The following is a 22,347-nucleotide window of genomic DNA, read 5'->3' on the forward strand; positions in this document are numbered from 1 at the left end:
GATTATTTTTATCTTACTTTGGATCAAGTGCAAGGTACTGGTTTATTACTACGGGGAAACGGAAATCATTTTTAAAAATGTTGGATTATTTAGATAAAATGGAGTCTATGGGAGACAGCCTTTTCATAATTCAGAGCTTTCTGAATAACGGGTTTCCGGATCCCTTACCTGTATATGTAATGCTACTGAAAGCAGTGTTTGAGTGACCAGGGCTGAGAATAGAACGGGACAACTGTTGATTAAATGTAAGACAAGGCAGCTGATTAAAGGAACTGTAACACTACAAGCATTTTTATTACCCTGCACTAATATCTCTGCCCTATCAATGTTTTATTAAAAAATCCCGTGCAAAAACACTGCTTCTGGTCTACTCAAAAGGAGTCACTCACTCTGCAGGATCCAACATGTGGCACTCAACACCTCTTCCTAATCTGACTTCTGCCAAAATTCGCCCTATTTGAGTAGACTGGAAGCAGTGTTTTCGTACAATATTGATAATAAACTTTACGCAGGGAGCTATTAGTTCAGGGTAGAATGGATTTTTTAATAATGTTTTAGTGTAACTGTTCCTTTAACAGACCTGTCTTTGCTGGGGAACTCGGACTTTTGCAACATTGTTTAAACAGTAACAACCAGGAGTTAAGCAAATGCTGCATTCAATAGCAATTGTTTTTACAAACAATTTTAAAAGCACTTACAATGTTTAATAAATGTATATTGGAAAGTTGCTTAGACTTATGTTTTCTTTATTAGGCACATTTTTATTTTGACTTACCCTTTACCATGTAAAAAGAAATGTGGGATTACAGCAGCATGGAGCTATGAATTAGTGCATTTATTGTAAAGCAATATAGCATTTGCATTTTTTATGAGACGCAAAAGTAACAAAAAAAAAAATTAGTTTTCCCCCCACTATAACCATCTTTAATAAACTTGTTTACATATCAATTATTTACAAATGCTGATCATTTTACAAGTTAAATCTAAGACAAAAAATGTCCAACAATAGTATCTACATAATTATGTAACTTGATAAAAGATTATTTCAGTTCATATTTATCTAGCACCTTGATGGCTCAAAACCAGTGGTCATGGGCAATTGAAAAAAAAAATGAAAATTCTCCTGCTTTCTAGCAAAGACCTTTACCAGATGCATTTACATAGAGACAAAGAAATTAGCTAAGATGTTATAACTCTTTTCTCTAAACAAGAATATAAACCTACACAAAAGGGTCTTTTGATCTGCATCTAGAAGTAAGCAGGCTGCCCGTGTATCTTGGGATGATTCAGACTGTGGTGGGGAGGGGGGAAAGGAGTTCGGCATCCATTCCTGTGCATGCAACAAGCAGCAAAACAGCAAAGTTACTCCAGTTAGCTTGGTATCAGCTGTGCTTTCTGTTAAGGACATAACACAAATGGAAAAGGAAAATTGCATCACAAATGTAAAAACCATGTCATTACCAGAAGCAAAAAACAGAAACGGTATTAAATTAAACCCATTAGTCTCTAAAAACATTTAGAATTCAATAATACAGCCAAGTTTGAAAAAAAAAAAAAAAAAAAAAAGTGGCAGCATCCCAGATAATTTTATAGACTAAAAAATATAAACAGATCATGAAATTTTGTTGCATGTAACTATTCATGGGACTGTAACTAGTACTGAATTTTAAACATCTAACCCTCTAAAAACATTTTATAAAACTTGTATATGTTGTGCAAATTTATCATGGCTCAGCTGTATTATTCACACTGTTTCACCTAATGCAGACACAGACAATGCAAGTGGACATTACTCATGAATAATGCAGCAACACAACTACAACACATTTTGGTTTCTGAAATAACCAAAACTATTTTGCTTTTAATATTAGTCAGGCCTGTGGGGGTGGGGGGTTGCCAACTTAAATACTCTATGCCATCTATGTAAGTGAATAGAAGAAAGAGGATTACATAACTAAATTAGTACACTAAACATGAAAAGCAGTGGCATTGCAAGGTTAATTGGTTGAATTCAAACTTACCTTAAAAAAGAAATATTACAAAATCGTTTTTCTCCCAGAAATTCACATTGCTGTGCTCATGCCCTTGGCATGCATTTAATCTCAAATTGCAAAAATTAAATAAAATGCCAACAGTAGTTTTACAGGGTTTTAAGAGATAGGAATGTCTGGTGGTGGCTTAGCAAAATTAATGGATTTCATTAATTACATTTCATGCATATTGTTAAGAATATTTTATTTGAACTATTTTCTTTGTACAGGTATGGGACCTGTTATACAGAGTGCTCAGGACCTGGGGTTTTCCAGATACCAGATCTCTGGTTTCTGAGCTGCCATGTACCAATAATCTGAATGATATAATAATCAGCCTTATATTGTGACATTTATATACTATATATTCATTTTCTTGTGTGTCGGTAAGACGATGGGGAGCTACTAGGAAAACTTTGTAGACATTTTACTGCTGAAGAGCTGCGTTTGCCTTGGGCTGCTATAGAAGCCCAAAACATTATGTACAATATTTCTATATTTCCTACTTCTAAAGTTGTAGTTAAAGGACAAGGAATGGCTTTTCCCCTACTCTGTAGTATGTTGTAGTACATGATCTCGAAGTTATTTTTATAAAAATGTATGCAGTTCTCCTCCTGTGCCCTTGGATAAGTTCACCCATTTATCTTCGCGGTCACTATTTTCTGGAGTGTGGTGTCATCAACGTGGCCACTCCTAATTATATGTGCATGCGCAGAGCGCGTCACTGAATATCGTGCGCTCTCACAAAGCGCCTTCACAAATCCTTTTTAATGCTCTGCCTGCTGATTCTAACAACTGCACATGTAGCAGGGTCTTGGTCTTTGTGAGGGACAGGTGGATGATGGGTGTTTCTATTTATTAGCGTTTTATTGAAGTTTTTTTTCTACAGTGACGATTACAAACTTAAAAAGGGCTTGCATGAGAAAGGACTTAAATACACGGATGACACCACTGGAGTTATGACTGTGATAGGAGATTAACTATTTAAAAGCCTTTCCTTATTCTTTAAGCTTTAGTTTGATTTTGTAACTTAAAGCTTCGCTAAATTAAAGGGAATGCAAACATATGGCAATGCTGCCCCAGTATCACGGTGGAACCATTCTAAAAACGACAAATTGTTTATCCCCAAAGGCTGAATTTTTTTTTTTACATTCAATCTTTTAAACCAAATTATGTTTGCCCATTTTACCATTGGTTTTTGCCAGGTATGAGATTGCAAAAACCATATTGCAAGTTTGGAGTAAAAATTAACAACTATGTACAAGTAGATATGTCTTCAACAATTTTTAAATTTGAATAATATTAAATTCACCCAAATTGAAAACTGTACTACTGGCAAATTAACAGTGAACAAAAAAACAGGAGTGTAACTAGGGTTATTTTGTTACTTTGAGGGATTTTTAAGAAGTCTGACGTGCCCTGTGTTCTGTAAGCCACAGAAGTGGATATGAGAGAACAAAAATAAAAGGAAACACATCAAAAGAAAACCTGAAAGGGGAATTTTGGACATTGGACTGAAAAATGTATTTCTCGTAGGCCTTATTTATGAGTGCAGACACCTCCAGAGGTAAATGAAGACAAACGTCTGCACTGACAGAACTGCAAACTAGAGAAAATAACTCCAGAGGAGGGGGTAATTTGCTTTAAGAACAACTAATTATGAAGATGATTAGGGAGAAAAGAAATATAGGAGAGTTTGTAACAAAAGTGCACAGACATCAAACATCAGTCGCAGAAAAATAGAAACAAGTCGATATTTAACCGCGAGAAAAATGATTAAAACAAAAAGTGGCAGCCATAACACATAAAACAAGGATAGGTGCTAGAAAATGCTAAGAATCGAGGAGTGGGGCAGGGAAAACAGTAGCTACTAGAGATTCAGAGATTCTCCTACCACCTTCCAGCACTTTCCTCCTCCTATAAAACCACCATAAACCCCCCCTTTTTTTTTTAGCATTCGCATTTTGTTAACTATTAGCGATTCATATTGCTTTTGTGTTCTGCAGTGAAATATAAAGCATGTCAAAAATACACTGTATTTAACAATTGGTTCGACTATAAAACAAAATGGAATTCAGAAATAAAGGTTACATCATATAGCTCTTTAGTCTTAAAACAGTCTTAAAAATAAAGTTTACATCATATAGCTCTTTAGTCTGTGGGAATTGTAACAAAATATATATTTACTCCTGAAATGCTGCATAAATGTATACCTCAGAATTTGTGTGTTATTTGAAGTACTGTAAATCAACCTATAATAAAGGGCTTTAAAACCCAAGAGGCCATGCCTGTAGGGAACTCCGAATGCAAAAATCACAAAAATTCGTTTTTTTTTGGAATTTATTAAACCCAGAAGATGAAAATCCAGCATCTCAGATCTGTCGAGGTTGCATATAAGTCAATGGGAGAAGTCCAATTGATTTTTTGATGTGTGCTGGGTTTCATGCGATACCCCGAAGATTTCGGGTGAAAAATTTTAAAAAAATCGGATGAAAAATCCAAAAAAACGTGAAAATATTATTTTTTCCTGCAAAGCAAATTTTCAGGAAAATTTTATAAAAAGCGCAAAAAAACCTGAGCGGATATGATCGGAGTTTGTAGCAGAAAATATAGAGATAAATTCAGACTTTGCTAAATAACCCCTTAGTGTTGTTTTGATAAAATGCATGTCTTTGATTGGTGAATTCTATAATGGTTGCAATAAAGTTTGGAACACTGTGGGATAACTGAAATACAGTCTCCAGCATCTTCTAAACCAGGGATGTCCAACTGGCGACCCCCCCTTCTGTGGCCCCCCACATGCTGTGTCTGATTACCATATGTAAGATTTAAAAAGTATCACTACAGAGATTAACTGGCCCCTGCATTCTTTAAACCTCAAATTCATACTAATCCCCTGTATTGTTCACACTTGTGACACCTCTATTGTTTATATCCTAAAGGCCTGTACTGTTCATACCTGAGACCCAGACTGAAACTCATTGTTCACACCTTATTTAAAATGCTAGTGGGGCACCAGCACTGTGTCACTGTATGTAGTACATATTAGAATGATAGCTTTTCCGGTCACATGCTCTGTTCTGCCTTAGTGCTGCTTGTGTGTGCCATTCTCTGCTTGCCCAGTGCTGCTTTTGTGTGCCATTCTCTGCGTGCCCAGTGCTGCTTGTGTGTGACATTCTCTGCTTGCCCAGTGCTGCTTGTGTATGCCATTCTCTGCTTGCCCAGTGCTGCTTGTGTGTGCCATTCTCTGCTTGCCCAGTGCTGTTGTGTGTGCCATTCTCTGCTTGCCCAGTGCTGCTGTGTGTGCCATTCTCTGCTTGCCCAGTGCTGCTTGTGTATGCCATTCTCTGCTTGCCCAGTGCTGTTGTGTGTGCCATTCTCTGCTTGCCCAGTGCTGCTTGTGTGTGCCATTCTCTGCTTGCCCTGTGCTGCTTGTGTGTGCCATTCTCTGCTTGCCCTGTGCTGCTTGTGTGCCATTCTCTGCTTGCCTAGTGCTGCTTGTGTGTGCCATTCTCTGCTTGCCCAGTGCTGCTTGTGTGTGCCATTCTCTGCTTGCCCTTTGCTGCTTGTGTGCCATTCTTTGCTTGCCCAGTGCTGCTTGTGTGTGCCATTCTCTGCTTGCCCAGTGCTGCTTGTGTGTGCCATTCTCTACTTGCCCTACACTACCTGTTTGATGTAAGCCTGTTAGGAGTTTGTTCTTGGGGTTTGTTAGCATTTGGAAATTGTTGTTAAGGGCCCCTAAGGTGTTTAATCATGTGTTGGGGGTGCTGTATCCACAGGAGAGGATGAGGTATATGGATTTAAGATTATGTTTTAACATGACTTCAATTTTTCACATATGATTTCCGTGCAGTGAGCACCAACCATTTGTTTTTTTTGGTGTGCTACCACCGTTAATGTGGATATGATCTTAAAAGTTCTTGTGGTTGTGTGGTTTACAAGGGGGAGTGGTCAACACTGACTTCCATTATCGGCCCTCCACCACATAGGCTAGTAAAATTTTGGCTCTCGGTACCACAAAAGTTGGACAGCACTGTTCTAAACTATATTTTATAACTGGAACATACATATTTACGTGGAAATATCACAATGCCTGATACCTTTAAAAGTTATGTCTTAGGTTAGTGCTCACCTGCCAGAAGACGGTGTTCCATTTACAGAATTCTGTAGACTCTGACCAGCTGAACCAACAGAGGATCCAAAAAAGCCTTGGTAAGAATTACCGACAGGGTTGCCATCTCCTTTGAGAACACCAATGCACTTCCAGTTGTCCATATAATTTGCTAAAGGTATGAGGAAAGTTAAAAAGAAAAAAAATGGCATTTGAGTTTTTTGATTCCAAGCTTAAAATTCAGTCAGACAGGTATCCAAATGATTGTGGTAGAAAAGCGGTGGAATGTCTAGAGAAGCAGATGTGCTTTGCTCCCTCTGTAAAAGTACAAAATAAAATCCAGAAAGTGCTATGGACAGTTAGAATGTCTGGCTTATTTGATAAGCAAAATGCTCTTCCAAATAACATAATACACAAAAGTTCAAGATGATGTTCTTCTGGTTAGGAAAACAGTTAGAAACCCGTCTCAAATCTTTCCTAACCAGAAACACATCAGAGCAGCCTCTTTCTTTCTCCTGACAACTTCCTTGACTACTTGGTTATCAGAATGGTTGGAAAATGACCAGCAGGTGCTGCTGTTGTAACAAAACTCATTCATATTAACAGTACATGTATCTTTTGGATATCTTGGAATTTAAAAAAAAAAAAAAAAAAATGAATGTGCATTGCAAAAGTTCTTGGAATAGCGCTCTCATCAATTTTGCGTTCACTTATTTTAAAGGCTTACTTATCTTTTAGTGTTCCATTGTTTCACTGTTCTTGTACAGTATAAATGGACTTACCCTTCCACAGTCTAACAGTGCCATCGTCACCAGATGAGGCCAAGACTGTGCCAGTTATGTTCCAACTTACTCTCCACACTTGGGAGTTGTGGTTATCAAACTGGGCTACTGTGTGGATTTCAAATTTTGTCACCCCTCCAGAAGAGCTCAATTCCTTCCTTTAAAAAAGAAAAAAGAAATAAAAATAAATAAATAAATAATAATAAAAAAAAAAAAAAAAAAAAATTATATATATATATATATATATATATATATATATATATATATATATATATATATATATATATATATATATATCTATAACAAACAAGGGAAAGTTGTGCTCACCACTATTTTTTAAAACTTGTTTGTTATAGTTATACAGGAGCAGTGACCAGCTCTATGTTGTAGCTCCCACCCTTCCCAGCTATAGTCAGGTGATCCCACTGGTGTCTAATAAAAGGGCAGCCAAGTATGGGGGTTTACTTTGAAAGCAGCAAGTAAGTTGCAGGTAAAACCTAGTCCCTTTGTAAAATGTATAATGAAGCAATAGAATTCTTAATGAATTCGATAAAACTGAGCATAGGACTGGCCAGATATAGGATGACTTTGACGTAGTTGGCCAGCTTAAATATATTGCAATATATGGACAAACAATCCCTGTTTTGTTTAAAGGGTAAGGCATTTTTCAGTAGCAGTATGCACAAAAACAGGAAATTGTTTCATACATACCGTAATTTCTGTTTCCTGGTCACTTCCATGGCAGCATTCACCAACGGGTTAACTTCCCCCTGCAGGCCAGCGGACAGGACCTCCCACTATCAATTTAAAAGTTCCACCTCTTCCCTTACCCCCTAGTCTCAGTATTAAAGCTGTCCCCTATGAAGGGTGGGAAACTCCCCGGTGAATGCTGCCATGGAAGTGACCAGGAAACAGAAATTACGGTATGTATGAAACAATTTCCTGTTTTCCCTAAGTCACCCATGGTCAGCATTCACCAACGGGACATACCCAAGCTAAAAACAGAGGGCGGGACAAAAAATGCATTTAAACAGAACTTTTAATTTGTGGAAGACATTACAGACTGTAAAACTTTCCTCCCAAATTTAGCTTCCTGGGAAGACAATACATCCAATTTGTAATGTTTAACAAATGTATTTAAAGACGACCATCTTGCCGACTTGCAGATACTCTCTGGCGACTCCCTGGCTTGCGCCGCCCAGGAACTTGCCAATGCCCTGGTAGAATGAGCCTTCAACCCTTTAGGTACTCCTCTTCCTGCCACGTTGTATGCCTTTGCTATGGCCGCCACGATCCAGGAACTAATAGTTCTCTTCGTTGGGGCTTGACCTTTCCTATACCCGTTAGGTATTATGAACAAATGCTCTGATCTCCTCCATGCTTTTGTTCTTTCCATATAAATCTTCACAGCCCTTACTAAATCCAGGGTGTGCCACATCTTTTCCTCTGCAGATCTTGGGTCTGGAAAGAAAGCAGGCAGAATAACCTCTAAGTCCATATGGAACTTGGACATGACCTTTGGAAGGAACCCGAATGCTGGTTTCAACACAACTCGATCTTCAAATATCACTGTATGTGGCTCCGAAACTGACAGAGCTGCCAACTCTCCCACTCTACAGGCTGATGTAACAGCCACTAAAAGAATCACTTTTAGCGTCATATTCCAAACGGAGGCCTTCTCCAATGGTTCAAATGGAGACTCAGACAAGGTCTTCAGGACGAAGGGAAGACAACTTCTTTTCGTTGGTCTTACCCTTACTAGGGCATTAAAGAATCTTTTCACCAGCGGTCTCTCTGCCCAATTCTTCCCTGTTAATGCCGAAATTGCAGACACCTGACCCCTCAGTGTGCTACAATGCAACCTCTTCTTATACCCCGAAAACAAAAATTCTACCAGCATTGGAGCTGATGGAGACAAAGGGTCTTCTTTTCTCTCTGTAGCAAATTCCACAAACTTCTCCCATACTCTATAGTATTGCTGGGAAGTGCTTGGTTTCCTTGACTTCAACAGAAAGTCTATGACTTCTTCCTTCTGAAACAACTGTGTTAACTTTCCCCTCTCAACCGCCAAGCCATCAAGGCTAGATGATTGTGCCTTTGGATCTGGATTGATCTCTGCGTCAGCCAACCTGGAAAGCTCTGAATCTGCATGGGCTTCTCTATGGCCAGCTTTTGAAGAAGAGGAAACCATGGCCTTCTGGGCCAGAAAGGGATTACCGCAATGGCTTCTGCTCTGTCTTTCCTTATTTTTTTCAAGACTCTCCAAATTAACGGGCATGGTGGAAACACATAAATTTTGCCTTGTGACCAACTTTGACTCAGGCCGTCCACCGCCTCTGCCTCTTTGCAGGGAAACCTTGAAAAGAACCGGTGACACTTCCGGTTTTGTGGGGATGCCATCACATCTATCTCTGGACGCCCCCACTTTCTCACTATGTCTTCGAAAATCCAATCGTGCAGGCTCCATTCCCCTGGGTCCAACATTGTCCGACTGAGGAAGTCGGCCTTCCAATTTTCCTTCCCTGGAAGGTGGACCGCGGTCAACCCTTCTAGCCAACCTTCTGCCCACTGAAATAGTGGTTCTACTTCCTTTAGCAAGGACACGCTTCTGGTGCCCCCCTGCTTTGCTAAATAAGCTACTGCTGTGGTATTGTCCGACATAACCTTTACTTGTCTTCCTTTCAGTAGGTGTGAAAAATATGTGAGGGCTTCTCTTATCGCTCTCAACTCCAGTAGATTTGACGGCACATTTTCTCCTTTCCAAGTGCCCTGAACCACTTCTTCGCCTATGTGGGCTCCCCATCCCATGCTTGACGCATCTGTGGTTAATATCACCCACTCTGGTTCTTCCAACGGCATTCCTCTTGCCAGATTCTTCCGTCTGCACCACCATAACAGGGTCTTCTTTACCTCCTGTGGTACGAACAGCCTCCTCTGTAAATGTAGATGAGGCTGCCTTACATTTCTTAGAAGAAACACCTGTAAGGGTCTTAAGTGCCATCTTGCCCATCTCACTATCTGTATAGTTGCCGACATGGATCCCAGCACTTTCAGACAATGATGCACGGACACTGTCTTTCTTTTCCTGAAATCTTTTATCAAGTCGACCACCTTTACTTGACGCTCCAAGGGAAGACTGACTAAATTTCTGTCTGTTTGAAACAAAGCCCCTAAATATTGTAGGGTCTGAGCGGGAATTAAACTGCTCTTTTCCAGGTTTACTATCCAACCGTGATCTAGCAAAAATTCCTTTACTCTGGCAGTCTGAATCTCTGCTTCTGCCTTTGATCTTGCTACCACCAGGATGTCGTCTAGGTAGTGATACACCGCCAAGCCCTCCTTTCTTAATTCCGCTATGAGAGTAACCAATATCTTTGTAAACACCCTCGGGGATTGGGCTAGACCAAACGGAAGACACTTGAATTGAACATGCACATCGTCTATTGCGAATCTTAGATACTTTCTGTGCATCTGTGCGATTGGAACATGAAAATACGCATCTTTTAAATCTATGCTCGTCAGCCAATCTCCTCTTGAAATGACTTGCATGATTGACATTAAGGATTCCATCCTGAATTTTCTCACTTGCAGGAATCTGTTCAGTTTTCTCATATCCAGCACCGGTCTTAATGCGCCTGATGCCTTTTTTACTAAAAAAAGTTTCGAATAAAAACCTGTGTGTCTTTCTTGAGGAGAGACCAACTCTATTGCCCTTGACTCGAACAACTGCTTCAAGTACTCCTGGGCTATTTCTTTGCTTGACTCGGTCTCCTTGACCACAGACCTTATGAAAAAATCTCTTCTGGGTACCGTCTTGAATTCTAGAAAAAACCCTGATTCCACCACGTTTCGTACCCATGTGTCTCGAATGGTTGTGGCCCAGACATGAGAGAAATCGGCTAACCTGCCACCCACCATGTTCTGGGCCCTGCCACCTTCATTGTCGACCGGAAGTAGATGGGGCTGAGGAAAAAAATCCCGGTTTTTTCGCTGCCCCTCTGGAACTTGGACGTCCTGATCTCCAAGAAGATTGCCTGGAATACTCTCTACCAGGCTTGTACTGTTTAGACGTCCTGAATGACTTATCCTTCGGTTTGTTGTAGTTCGTCTCAAAGCGTGGTCTTTTTGCCTGACTCTCTTGTGGCAGAAACACGCTTTTTCCACCTGAGACCTTTTTAATAATTGCGTCGAGCTTCTCTCCAAATAACATCTCACCTTCAAAAGGCAATTGACACAGATTAGTTTTAGAAACTGTATCCGCTGCCCACGTCTTCAGCCATAAAGCCCTTCTGGCTGCCACCGACAGTGCCATAGATCTTGCCGAGAAATGCACTAGGTCTATCGAAGCTTCGGATATGAATTCTGTTGCCATTTTACAATCTGTCAACATCTCTAAAAGCTTTGGTCTCTTTACATTAGAAGATATCGCTTCTCCAAGTTCTGACAACCACACCTTCAAAGCTCTAGACACTGAAGTCAGAGCAACAGCTGGTTTACAGGCTGCCCCTGCGGACCCAAAAGCTTTCCTTAGATTGAACTCTATCTTCTTCTCCATTGGCTCCCTGAAGACTGCCGCATCATCTACTGGAAGTGTTGTCTTCTTAGCCAGCCTCACCACAGCCGCATCCACTTTAGGTGGTGAATCCCAGGTTTTTGAATCCTGTTCGTCAAAAGGATACTTCTTGTTGAATTTCCCTGTTGTCTGAGCCCTTTTCTCAGTCTTCTTCCATTCTGACGCAATTATCTCCTTGATAGACGAATGTACAGGAAAGCATGCGGATTTCTTTTTTGATGATGGAAAGAGTTTATCCGCTGATGACAACTTTGTCATTTCTGTTGGAAAAGTTAGAGTCTGTCTGACTGCTCTTATTAACGGGTCAATCACCGCTAAATCAAATGTTGATTCCTCTTCCGAATCAATCTCGCCCTCCTCTGATCCTGCCTGAGAGAGGACGTCCGAGTCAAATGACAGATCTCCCTCAGATACATCTGAAAAAGACTCCCCCTGTCTTCCATGCTGGTGTCTTGGTCTTTTCTTAGTGCCTGACACCTCCTGGAATCCCTGAATAACTGCCTGTTTTATCACCGAGGCTAAGGATTCCCATTGATTTTCTTGTGAAACAGAGGACCCAGGTTCCTGTTGTTTCTCTGCAGAAATCGTTTTCTCTGGAGACTTGTCTTTTCTTACATCTGTGGCAGGAAGGCTGCATGAAAATAACAACAATGTTAGAAACTGAGCCCTTCATCTCTGCCATATTCTCTCTGACCTCATACATCACCTTTTCCCTTTAGGGTGAGAGGCTTTCCCCGTCATACCAGGTTCCATTGGAAAAACTGGTTAAGAGAATAGATAAAAAAGTAATCAGCCACTGGTCTTAGAATACAAGAAAACTCAGCTGATACCCCCCACGTACCTGTGTGCATAAATGCTCAGCTTAACTGATGGCAAAATGGCACCCACAGGAAGTGTGTATTGCTTTAAATAGGGCAGGTCAGACTCCTGCATAAATCAATGTTTTCCTTTCACTGACTGCCCCACCAATGAAATCAGCCTTCTCCAGGCTAGGACGCTGGAGTTTTAGCGCCAAAAACCGCCTCCATACCTTCTTTTTCCCATTTTGAAATTTTTTTCGCTCTTGCCCTCATCCAAAATGGCCGCCGCGTCACTTCTGCCGCGCCGCGTCACTTCCGGTCCACGGCGATCTCCTCATTCTATAGTAAGCGGCGTGCAGTTAATGGCGCACTCCGTCTTCAGACTTCACCTGACCAGCCCAGCCGGAGGATCAGCCCCAAACATCGCCCAACACGGCCATGCTTCCTCCGCATCCCCCTGACCCGCAGACGGGAGGAGAGACACGGGCATGTAAGTAAGCCCCTGCTGACCCCTTCTCTGGGGAGCTAATATTAGGCCCTTACTGAATCTTGTAGTAGTCCTGTTTCTTCATCCAACAGGCTATCCTCTCCCTGGCCCGGACAGGACAAAAAAGACTAGGGGGTAAGGGAAGAGGTGGAACTTTTAAATTGATAGTGGGAGGTCCTGTCCGCTGGCCTGCAGGGGGAAGTTAACCCGTTGGTGAATGCTGACCATGGGTGACTTAGGGAAATGTCATTGTCTTAAATATATTGATAATGGGTTGAGTGCAGAGGACTCTTGTATTTGACTATATATATATATATACAAAATTCTTTGTCTACTGACAAACAGGATATATATTTTTTATTCTACTGTAAGAACTTCCTTTTAAAATTAGACTTTTATATTTGGAAATATTTAAGTATTATTAAGTAACATTTTTTTAAACAATAAAACATTATCTAAGATCTACCTTAAAGGCTTCATGGTAAAAATTCGGACATCTTTGGTTGCCACAGCCAGTATGTGAAAAGATCTCCCCAAGTTTGGTGCAAATGCAATATCATGAACAGGGTCAGACACGGACATTAGAGTTTCTGCTTTAGCGTACTTTCTGACAAAATAAGGGACAAGTGTAAGCATATTATGAGCATTCTACAAAACATTGTGAAAGCATTTTTTTAAATTATTTCAGACAATGTTCTGCAGCAATTTGATTATAGACCAATTTTATAGTTTTAAATGAGAGGTATGGATAGAAAGTGCTTAATAATATAAATACAGTACACAATTGTAGAAAGATAAAGTTAAACTAGTAGGGAGGTCATGGTAGAACATGTAATAGTGTTACATAATAGCCAAATAAAAGCATACTGAAAGAAAAGCTTGTTTACATCTGTATACTTTATAACCAAAATGCAGACAAATATTTATGATGGTGGATGCTTTAGGTCTGAGATACTGAACCAACTACCCACCAGCTGTTGCTGAGCTAGAGCTGCTTGCTAAAACATCACTTAAGGTTTACTAGGAAATGCAGCACAGCAACAGTTAAAAGATCATTAACAAAAAATTAACATTATTCATTAAACTAGATGCAGTTTATCACCTATATGAAAAAAAATCTTCTTAGTAACTACATTACCAATTTATACTTCACATCTAAAAATAAAAGGAAGTAGCATGATTAGAAATAAAATGGATGATATAAAGAGTAAAGGGCAAATGAACTTGTTTGGTGCGTTAAAGGAACAGTAACACAAATCTACTTTAATCTATAATTTGCATCTAAACCTATTAATAATAGATACATATTACTCCCACATATATATTTTTTTTTTTTTGCTACATCACCCTTTATTTCCCTTACAAAATATGTTCTGCTAGAAGATTCCACATAGAGCAAATGCACAGCAGACAATGTGGTGGAGGTGTGCTTGTTTTCATTTTTATGGTGCACCAGACAACATGCACAACTATACAGTATGTGGTTGCTTCTGCTCTGAACAGGAAGTCGGCTGTCTTTAAAGTTTTATTGCAGGGGAACTTTGATAATCAGCAGAGTAACTTTACGTTTGTGGCCTGTTACACACCTCTCCCCAAAGCAAACACAAATTTTCTTTGTACAGGTTGCTAAGAATTCTGGCCCAACGATGACTTCAGGTTTACAGCAGGAGCCTGAATGCAGAGTAACGCAGGCCGTGGATATTAAATGAGGAACTGCCCGTAAAGCAAAGGAAATGCATTTTGTAGTTTTGGTCAAATGATTGCAAATTCATAGGGCAGTATGATGAACCTACTATTAACAGTATATATATTTTGGTGTTACTTACTCTTTAAAGAACCAACCTAAGCAATCAGCAATAACAAAGAGGACACACTTGATTATTGGCGATAAAGAAATAAATGCAAGCCGTTTCCATGTGCCAAGTCAGAGAAAGGCATAACAAATACCTTGTGTTCTCATTATATTCATAGATCTGTACTTTTCCCATGATATTTGGGCTACTGTCATCACTGCCAACAGCAATCATAGGAGAATGGGCCCGGGAGCTAAAATAACCAAATAAGAAAAAAAAAAAATTCAGGTGTGTGCAACAGGCAAATTCATTTTCTGGCTTGGGAACTATAAAGTTTGCAGTACTAGCTTGCTTTACCAACTGCAACTTTACAGTTTTGTATTCATGCGCTGCAATGCTTGCTACAATCTCCTTGGAGTTAGAAAAAACATGCAGGATTCTAATCTTTTTAAAATTAATGCTACTAATCTACTACTGTTTTTTCCCCTCTAATCACTCTGTAGTTATATCTTAAAGATGTTTTCATTTATAAATAAGAGCTGCCATGTTGCTTAAATCAGGTCATATGAAATATGTCTTCTTATATGGAAAATTATGGAAAAAAAACATATTCTGTACACATTATCAGTCTCATATTTAACTATTTAAAGAGAAAAGATAACACTTATAAAGTTAAAATAACCATGATCCAAATATTTAAAAAAGGAGCAATCTACACCTATATATTTCTTTGTGAGAGAAAAAAAAAACAGGCCTTCATCTGAAAATGTATTTTGTCTATCAATTTTATCATAAATTGAAACATTTCTGTTTAGTTTTTAATTCAAATATACCAATAGGTACCTTTGAAATGTTTTGCTTTTATGCTGGCTAATCAAGGCTAATAGAAGCTGCTGTCTCAGCAACTTATCGCCTGATGTATAAGGGGTTTAGATGCCCTGACGAAGAAAATGATTAGTGTAATATGACCCTAAGCATACTCTAATCAACTACCTATCCCACAACCACTTGCATGAACCAAGTTTAAAACCAGTTTCAATTTTGCCTTTTCCTAATTAAGCATAAACTATAATAAAAAAAAAAATTGTATTAAAGGGGACCTGTCACCAAGACATAAAAAGCTGTATAATAAGTAATTTTTAAATTAAACCCAGATTCTTTTTCTATTAACATATCCATACCCATTATAAATGCACAGGTATGGGATCAGTTATCTGGAAACCCTTTATTCAGAAAGCTCTAAATTACAGAAAGGCAGTCTCCCATAGACTAAATTTTTTTTTTTTTAAAGCTTTCCTTTTTTTCTGTAATAATAAAACAGTACATTTTGGGTTTATTTAATGTTTAAATGATTTTCTAGTAGATGTATGGTATGGAGATCCAAATCACAGAAAGATCGCTTATATGGAAAACCCCAGGTCCCGAGCATTCTAGATAATCCTTACTGGAAGCAAAACCAGCCTATTGGGTTTATTTAATGTTTACAAGATTTTCTAGGTTATTTGGAAAACCCAGGCTCCAAGCATTCTGGATAACAGGTCCCTTACCCATATTTCAAAATCTCAATTGTCAATTATATAGTGCCTGCCCACACAATTACTTTTATTTTCCATTCAGCACTTCCTTTGTGTAGCCTGTGCATTGAAATGGGCATGAGGTCCCCATTAGTAATGGGCGAATTTGTCCTGTTTTGGTTCCCCTCGAAATTAACGGAAAATTAAAGAAACGCAAATTTAGACGCCAGCGTAAATTCACGGGCGTCAAAGTTGACGCCACCAACAATTTAGACGCCGGTGACATTTGACATGCATTAAAGTCAATGGGTGTCCGTTAACGGACGCCAGCGGCGAAATGGTCGAAACGTGCAAATTTACCACGAATTCGCACCTGCAGAATAAATTCATCCATCACTAGTCCCCATTTGCTGTGAAAAAACCACTGTAGTTTTCTGCTGATAGAAGCACCAACCTGGGGTATCAGGTAACTGAATACAGTCACTGTTGGCATACCTTACTTACTGAAGGTAATGTTCCTTCAAATGAGCAAATCGGATACAATTAAAACCTCTGAAACCACCACAAACTGTCTGCAAATTGTATTTGCTTTTTCCTCACCTAGAGGGGTTCCAAGAGATACAACTGCAACTCAGTTTGCAAGAGATTTCATGCTGGAGGGACCACTGGCTGAGGTTCATAACATCAGGGGCCTCATATATTCTCACCACTCCATCTGCAGAGCAGGTCGCCAACATCAGGCCCATGTGTTTTGGAGCAAACTTTACATCGGTAACAGAAGTTCTGCTGTCCACTAGTGTTGTTCTTTTAACCTAAAGAACAATCAGATTTAATATGGGTGACCAAACATACATATCCCCTTAAAACGTTGTTTGCTGCTAAAAATTCTGGGCTATCCCACCTCTAAGTTTTAACTTGATAAAGCAGTTTATGGAACCTCGGAACACCTGTTTTGTTGTTATCGTTGAAGACATAAGCCATTAAGACATGGTCTATTGAGTTATAAAAAAAGATTCATTCATTAGAACACAAGGTTTTACTTTCAATTGAAAACAATGTTTGATATCGTTATAAAAATGAGTTTTGTGAAATAATTGCTGGAAACTTGGCTCTAGCTCTTTTAGAAAACAACATGAACTAAAAACTTGTTTAACAACAGGGATTCAAAATATACTCTTAGGACCAATATCTGCATCCCACTGAACAAAGGGTGCCAATTATGCTTTGTTACAAAGGTCAACTAACATTTGTTAGATCTGTTTTACACTTTGTAAATAGTACTAAATGTAATAGGTGTTATGGTGGAAGCAAAAATGGAATGATGTGTCCAGTCTGATTACTACACTGCTTATTGGAATCCATGTGGCCGATTTAACAATGGAAGTTAGAGAGATCAGGGGGCTTAGGTGTTGAAAAAAAGAGATGACATTTTGCCATCAAATAGCTTCATTGTCAGACCCTCTCTCAGTTGCTTAGCGGAGCACATGGTTGTGGAGTACAAACAGTAGTTTACTACTTTCACAAAATTAACTACCGTAAATATGTCATTTGGAAAGGGGAGAATACATTTTTGCATTTAATCTGTACATATTGGGGTGAATTAGAATTCTTCCAGCTTGAACCCTCATGATGTAAAATCAAGATAAGAATACCTTCATATGTGAAACCATTATGCTCATCATGGCTGACACATATCAGCCATGTAAAAAATATTTACAGGGTGCACTCTATCCAAAAATGGATCCCATGTGATAGATGTCATACAATCATATATACAGTTTTCATATAAGCTCAATGCTGGGAAAATCTGCCGATAGTTCTTACCCAATGACTCTGTCCACGTAGTTTATCATTTGATTCACCAACTATTTCTTCCCACACTGCAGCAGTTCTGTCAAACGAGCAAGACGCTAATACCTGGCCAAATTCTGGGTGAGCCCATGTAACCCGCCACACTGAACCACTGTGAGTCTTTTAAACAAACATAAAAAAATTATTATCCTTGCAGAATAAGAAAAAGTTCAAGGAAACTGCAGACTCACCAAGACTGTTGTGTGTATTATACTGTCCAAGAATATCATAATAGTATTTTGAAACCATATTTTCTATGCTGGCACATGCGGTATGTACCACCACCAGACTATACTGGCTAAGTCCACAGCCAAGATGAGTGGAAGGGGTACCCAATTTCTATCAGACTCACACATGCACACTTACAGTATTGGACATGAACCAATTGGGTAGGAAAGGAGGGCAAGCAACGCCTATTAATCTGGGTATGATAATAGTGCAATATGTAGCATAAGACGCTTTCCCCAGTACTACTCAATCAGCAAACCTTGTAATAATATCCAAAAGCAAAAATATATAATTTTTTTTAAATATCATGTTATTAATTGTTGATTAAACACCTACAAAACAATTTCCAGGCAACAAATGTCCCATTTTACACTCAAAAGATTTTCCTTTTATAGTTCTGTAGAGAGTTATAAATAACATTTGACCATTGTTTGTGTTTCTGGATTTAAAACCATTATTGCCTATTTAAACGTATGCCCTTTTGCAACAGCTTATTTATATAAACTATAGTAGTGTTTTTAAAGTGGACCTGTCACCCAGACACAAAAATCTGTATAATAAAAATCCTTTTCAAATTAAACATGAAATCCAATTTCTACTTTTTATTAAAGCATTCATAACTGTTGTAAGCATATTTAGAAATCTCAGCTGTCAATCAAATATTATCTGCCTCTTCACTATGACTTAGTATAGTAACTGAAGGAAACAAGATTCAAATAATTTATATACTGTAATTAAAGTTCCTTTTCCTTGACTAATGTGATAAAATAGGATTTTAAATATTTTTTTGGGGTGACAGGTCCCCTTTAAACCAAACATTTTTTTTACGAGTGCAAGGTATCCGTATTTATTGAATTTATTGTATTTAAATGTTTATGAAACAGGTTTTTGGTGTCACTGGTCTTTTACTGGTTCATTCACTCTACTGCAGGTGGAAAAGGCCTTCAGAATGGCAGTTTTGACCACAATGGTGTTCTAGTAGAAACACTTGTTTTGGATTTTTTACGGCATCTTTTTCTTTCTACAGACATAAGATTTGCTATACTTTGTTAGTCTAAACGATTGCAGATACTTTGCTTTTTTTTGACACCAATCTCCTCAACTGCACTGCAAATATCTACAGTCCCTGCATGCTATATATCTAAAGCCAACCTCTAATTGGTTGCTATGGGTTAATGCACTAAGCCCCAGTAAATCCATGGAATGCAGCTGTATGTTTTGAGCTTAACCACCTTTAAGGCCATTTTCTAAAAGTCCATTGCACTTATTTTGCATATACCCACTAAACAGTACATATAAAGGACATTTCAATAAGGGAACTCACCTTCCAACTCGCAGTACAATGCCAATTGCCATTTTCACTTTTGTCCCAAACCTACAAATATAAATATATAATAATTGATTCATAGCATATTCTGTAGAGGTGTGAGAGCAATGCATTCTGTTTAGCTTATATGTGAGTGATAGGTGTATAGACCTAAAGCTTCCCATGTTGTAGGTGACTAAAATAGCTATGTTTAATCTCCAGCTCCCATTCACATTTTTTATCCTGGCGATTTTTGAGAAATCTGCTTAGCAGACAATCTAGTGTACAAATTGTCAGGAAAAGTTTCTGTATTGATTACTTTCTTAGTACTTTTTTTTTTTTTTTAGTTGCAGCACATTCCTCTGCATTGTGATACATTTTCTGCTGTTTGAAAAACTTGTAATGACTTTTGGTTGACATAGATACAATATGAGCTGACACAAAAGGTTTTGTCCCAAAGCATAACATTTTCAATTGCTCATAAATGGAAAACATTTTCTGGATGAACTAAAACAATTGTAAATGGAGAAGTATTTTGATAATTAAAAATGTAAGTGCTGAATAAAAAGAAATGAAAAGTTAAAAGATCAGACAAATCTTTCATAAATGTTAAAAAAATAAATAATTCTGGTTTCACAAAACAGTAGAGCCTTTTAAAAACCATAAGCCCCCCAAAGAGCATGCTCCCCCTCCTAAACTGCACCAGTGCAGACCACCAATAGGGCCCAGATTGCGGTACCTCTGTACACCAACATGTTTCAGGGATTACCCGTTTCTCAAGTGAAACATGTTGTGTATAAAGGCACAATAAACTACAACAGCAGAAGATTCTGAAGTGGGAGTCAGTTTATTCTCTACTACATTTTTAATATTTGTTCCTGATGGTGAGGTGGTAAGTACTATGATGTCTATCAATAATGAAGAGAGGTACCCAGTTGTACAGATATAATATGGTGTCATTATTCCATAAATTGTTCCTCGGTTGCTGAAACATCCTGAATTCCATCCCCCCACCCCCCAATAAACACTCAATAGCTTATCAAAACGTTTGGGGAGTTAGGTCCCATCCATGTTTTAGCAATAAGCTTCCTGGCATAGAAAAGTAAAGTCCTGTATCTCTGTCTGGCTTGGGTAGTGGTGACTAACTTGTCCACTATCCTGAAAATGCACACCTGGGGGTTAGTTTATTTGGAAATTGTTGCTTTTGGCCACCAGCGTAGTGACTTCTGTTCAAAATCGGGCTACTGCTTGACAATGCCAGGCCAAATGCAAAGAATCTGCCCCTTCAGCCCTACATCTGTGGCATTTGGCTTCTAGGTTGCGCCCCATTGCTTTTTCATTAATAGGTGTAATATAGAACTGATGTAGCCACTTAAACCGGATCAGTTTATCTTTTATGGAAATAAGGAAGTAGAAGGCTCTATCAGTGGCCTCTTCGCAGTCCTTCTCACTTAGATCTGGGAGAGTCTACCACCATTCAATGTAGGCTGACTGGAACGGTGAGGGAGAGATTTACAGAAGTAATTTGTAGAATGTAGAGGTTGGTTTGGGAAATTTGACCAGCCATAATGCTTTCTCAAAATTAAACTGAATTACTTGATGAATGAGTTCTTTGTAGTCAGGAGCCTGTCTGGTCCCGGGGTCTTCCCAGGGGTTAGAGAGTTGAAATTGTCCTGCTTAGTGAAGGGTAGGTATAGAAGGTCCCTTTGCTGTGGTGTAAGGTGAGGTAGGGGGATGTTATCTATATATTGATGTAAGTCAGAGGGATGAGTAGTTTATTTGGGAAGTATAGAGTGCTTTATTGTGTGTCGCACATGCACTCGATATATCCTCAGGGTTTTAATGCGAGAGAGGTTTGGGGCTTTTATCGCTGGAATTACAGAGGGGGGATTTTGTGTTTTGGCATCGTATGCTAGGGTTCTGCTGCTTCTGTCCCCCATTTTATATAAAAATTGTGCGTAGTAAGCAGCGTCTGTCCCCTATTTAACTTGTTTTGTGCCTCAGTTATTGCATTGTGTCATGGGGGTGGGGTTCTTAGTATAGGGAGGTGGTACCTTTATTTGAATTAAGCAGACCAAAGTACAACCAGATTATAGATTATTTAAAATAGTGTTATATTGCACCAGGGTTGTCGCTGGGTGTGATGTTTTAATTAAAGTGATCTCCAACCTTAAGCATGTGCAAGACAGATCCACATCATCTTTAAATACACAGGAGACCACTCAGAAAAGAACATTAAGCAGTCTATTGCCCAGTAACACTGCTGCCCTGCAGTTTTTAAGAACAGATATGACAAACAGGGTGCTCTATAGCGGCTGTACTTTAGGATGAGCATCGGTTTAAAAAACCCTCCTCCTTTAAAAAGGGGAGGGGAATAGTTGAAATTGGAGAAAAAAAAGAGACCAAAGCTGATCCACTGGAGTATGTTTACAGCTATGACAGATGTCTTTTCCCAAATCTGCATTTTACCCATAAGAATCAATAGAACACACACTTCTAATTTTGACTTGTGCAGCTCAGCAACAGCAGGAGGGCCCAATGTTTCCTGTAATGGGGGGGGGTACAGAATTCTACCGCTTACTTTCACACTCTGGTCGCTGGAACATGTCGCCATCCTCCTGCCATGGAAATCGAACGACACATCGTGGATGAGATCTTTGTGATCGGCAGCGATGCTTCGTGCAACAAACATAGTGCACAAGTCGCGCGGTTTCGATAGGACTCGGTTTTTAGTGGGTTCAATTTAAACGTCTGAAAGCAGCGTGGAATTGCACTTGCCTAGCGCAGACATGAGCTTGACGTCACCACAGCCAGTCCGCGCATGCGCAACACTTCGCGCTTTTCCTTTCATCAGTCCGGTCGCATGCTAAAT

General features: G+C 39.1%; 2 protein-coding genes across 2 annotated transcripts; both read right to left on the minus strand.

Moving 5' to 3' along the window:
* Positions 1-729: 729 nt before the first annotated feature.
* seh1l.L (SEH1 like nucleoporin L homeolog) lies at positions 730-22,182 on the minus strand. The gene is given in 9 exon segments (NM_001096124.1): positions 730-1,395; positions 6,163-6,313; positions 6,924-7,081; positions 13,250-13,390; positions 14,731-14,829; positions 16,691-16,902; positions 17,915-18,061; positions 19,494-19,544; positions 22,057-22,182. Coding segments are annotated over 9 exon segments (1,083 nt in total). The 5' UTR covers positions 22,168-22,182; the 3' UTR covers positions 730-1,382.
* LOC121394708 lies at positions 7,644-13,024 on the minus strand. The gene is made up of 2 exons (XM_041566356.1): positions 12,203-13,024; positions 7,644-12,127 (listed from the first exon to the last, which is right to left on the minus strand). Exon 2 carries the CDS (start codon positions 10,780-10,782, stop codon positions 7,963-7,965), a length of 2,820 nt encoding a protein of 939 aa, XP_041422290.1. The 5' UTR covers positions 10,783-12,127; positions 12,203-13,024; the 3' UTR covers positions 7,644-7,962.
* Positions 22,183-22,347: the final 165 nt, after the last annotated feature.

Source organism: Xenopus laevis, chromosome 6L, assembly GCF_017654675.1.
Source record: "Xenopus laevis strain J_2021 chromosome 6L, Xenopus_laevis_v10.1, whole genome shotgun sequence".
Lineage (NCBI taxonomy): Eukaryota > Metazoa > Chordata > Amphibia > Anura > Pipidae > Xenopus > Xenopus laevis.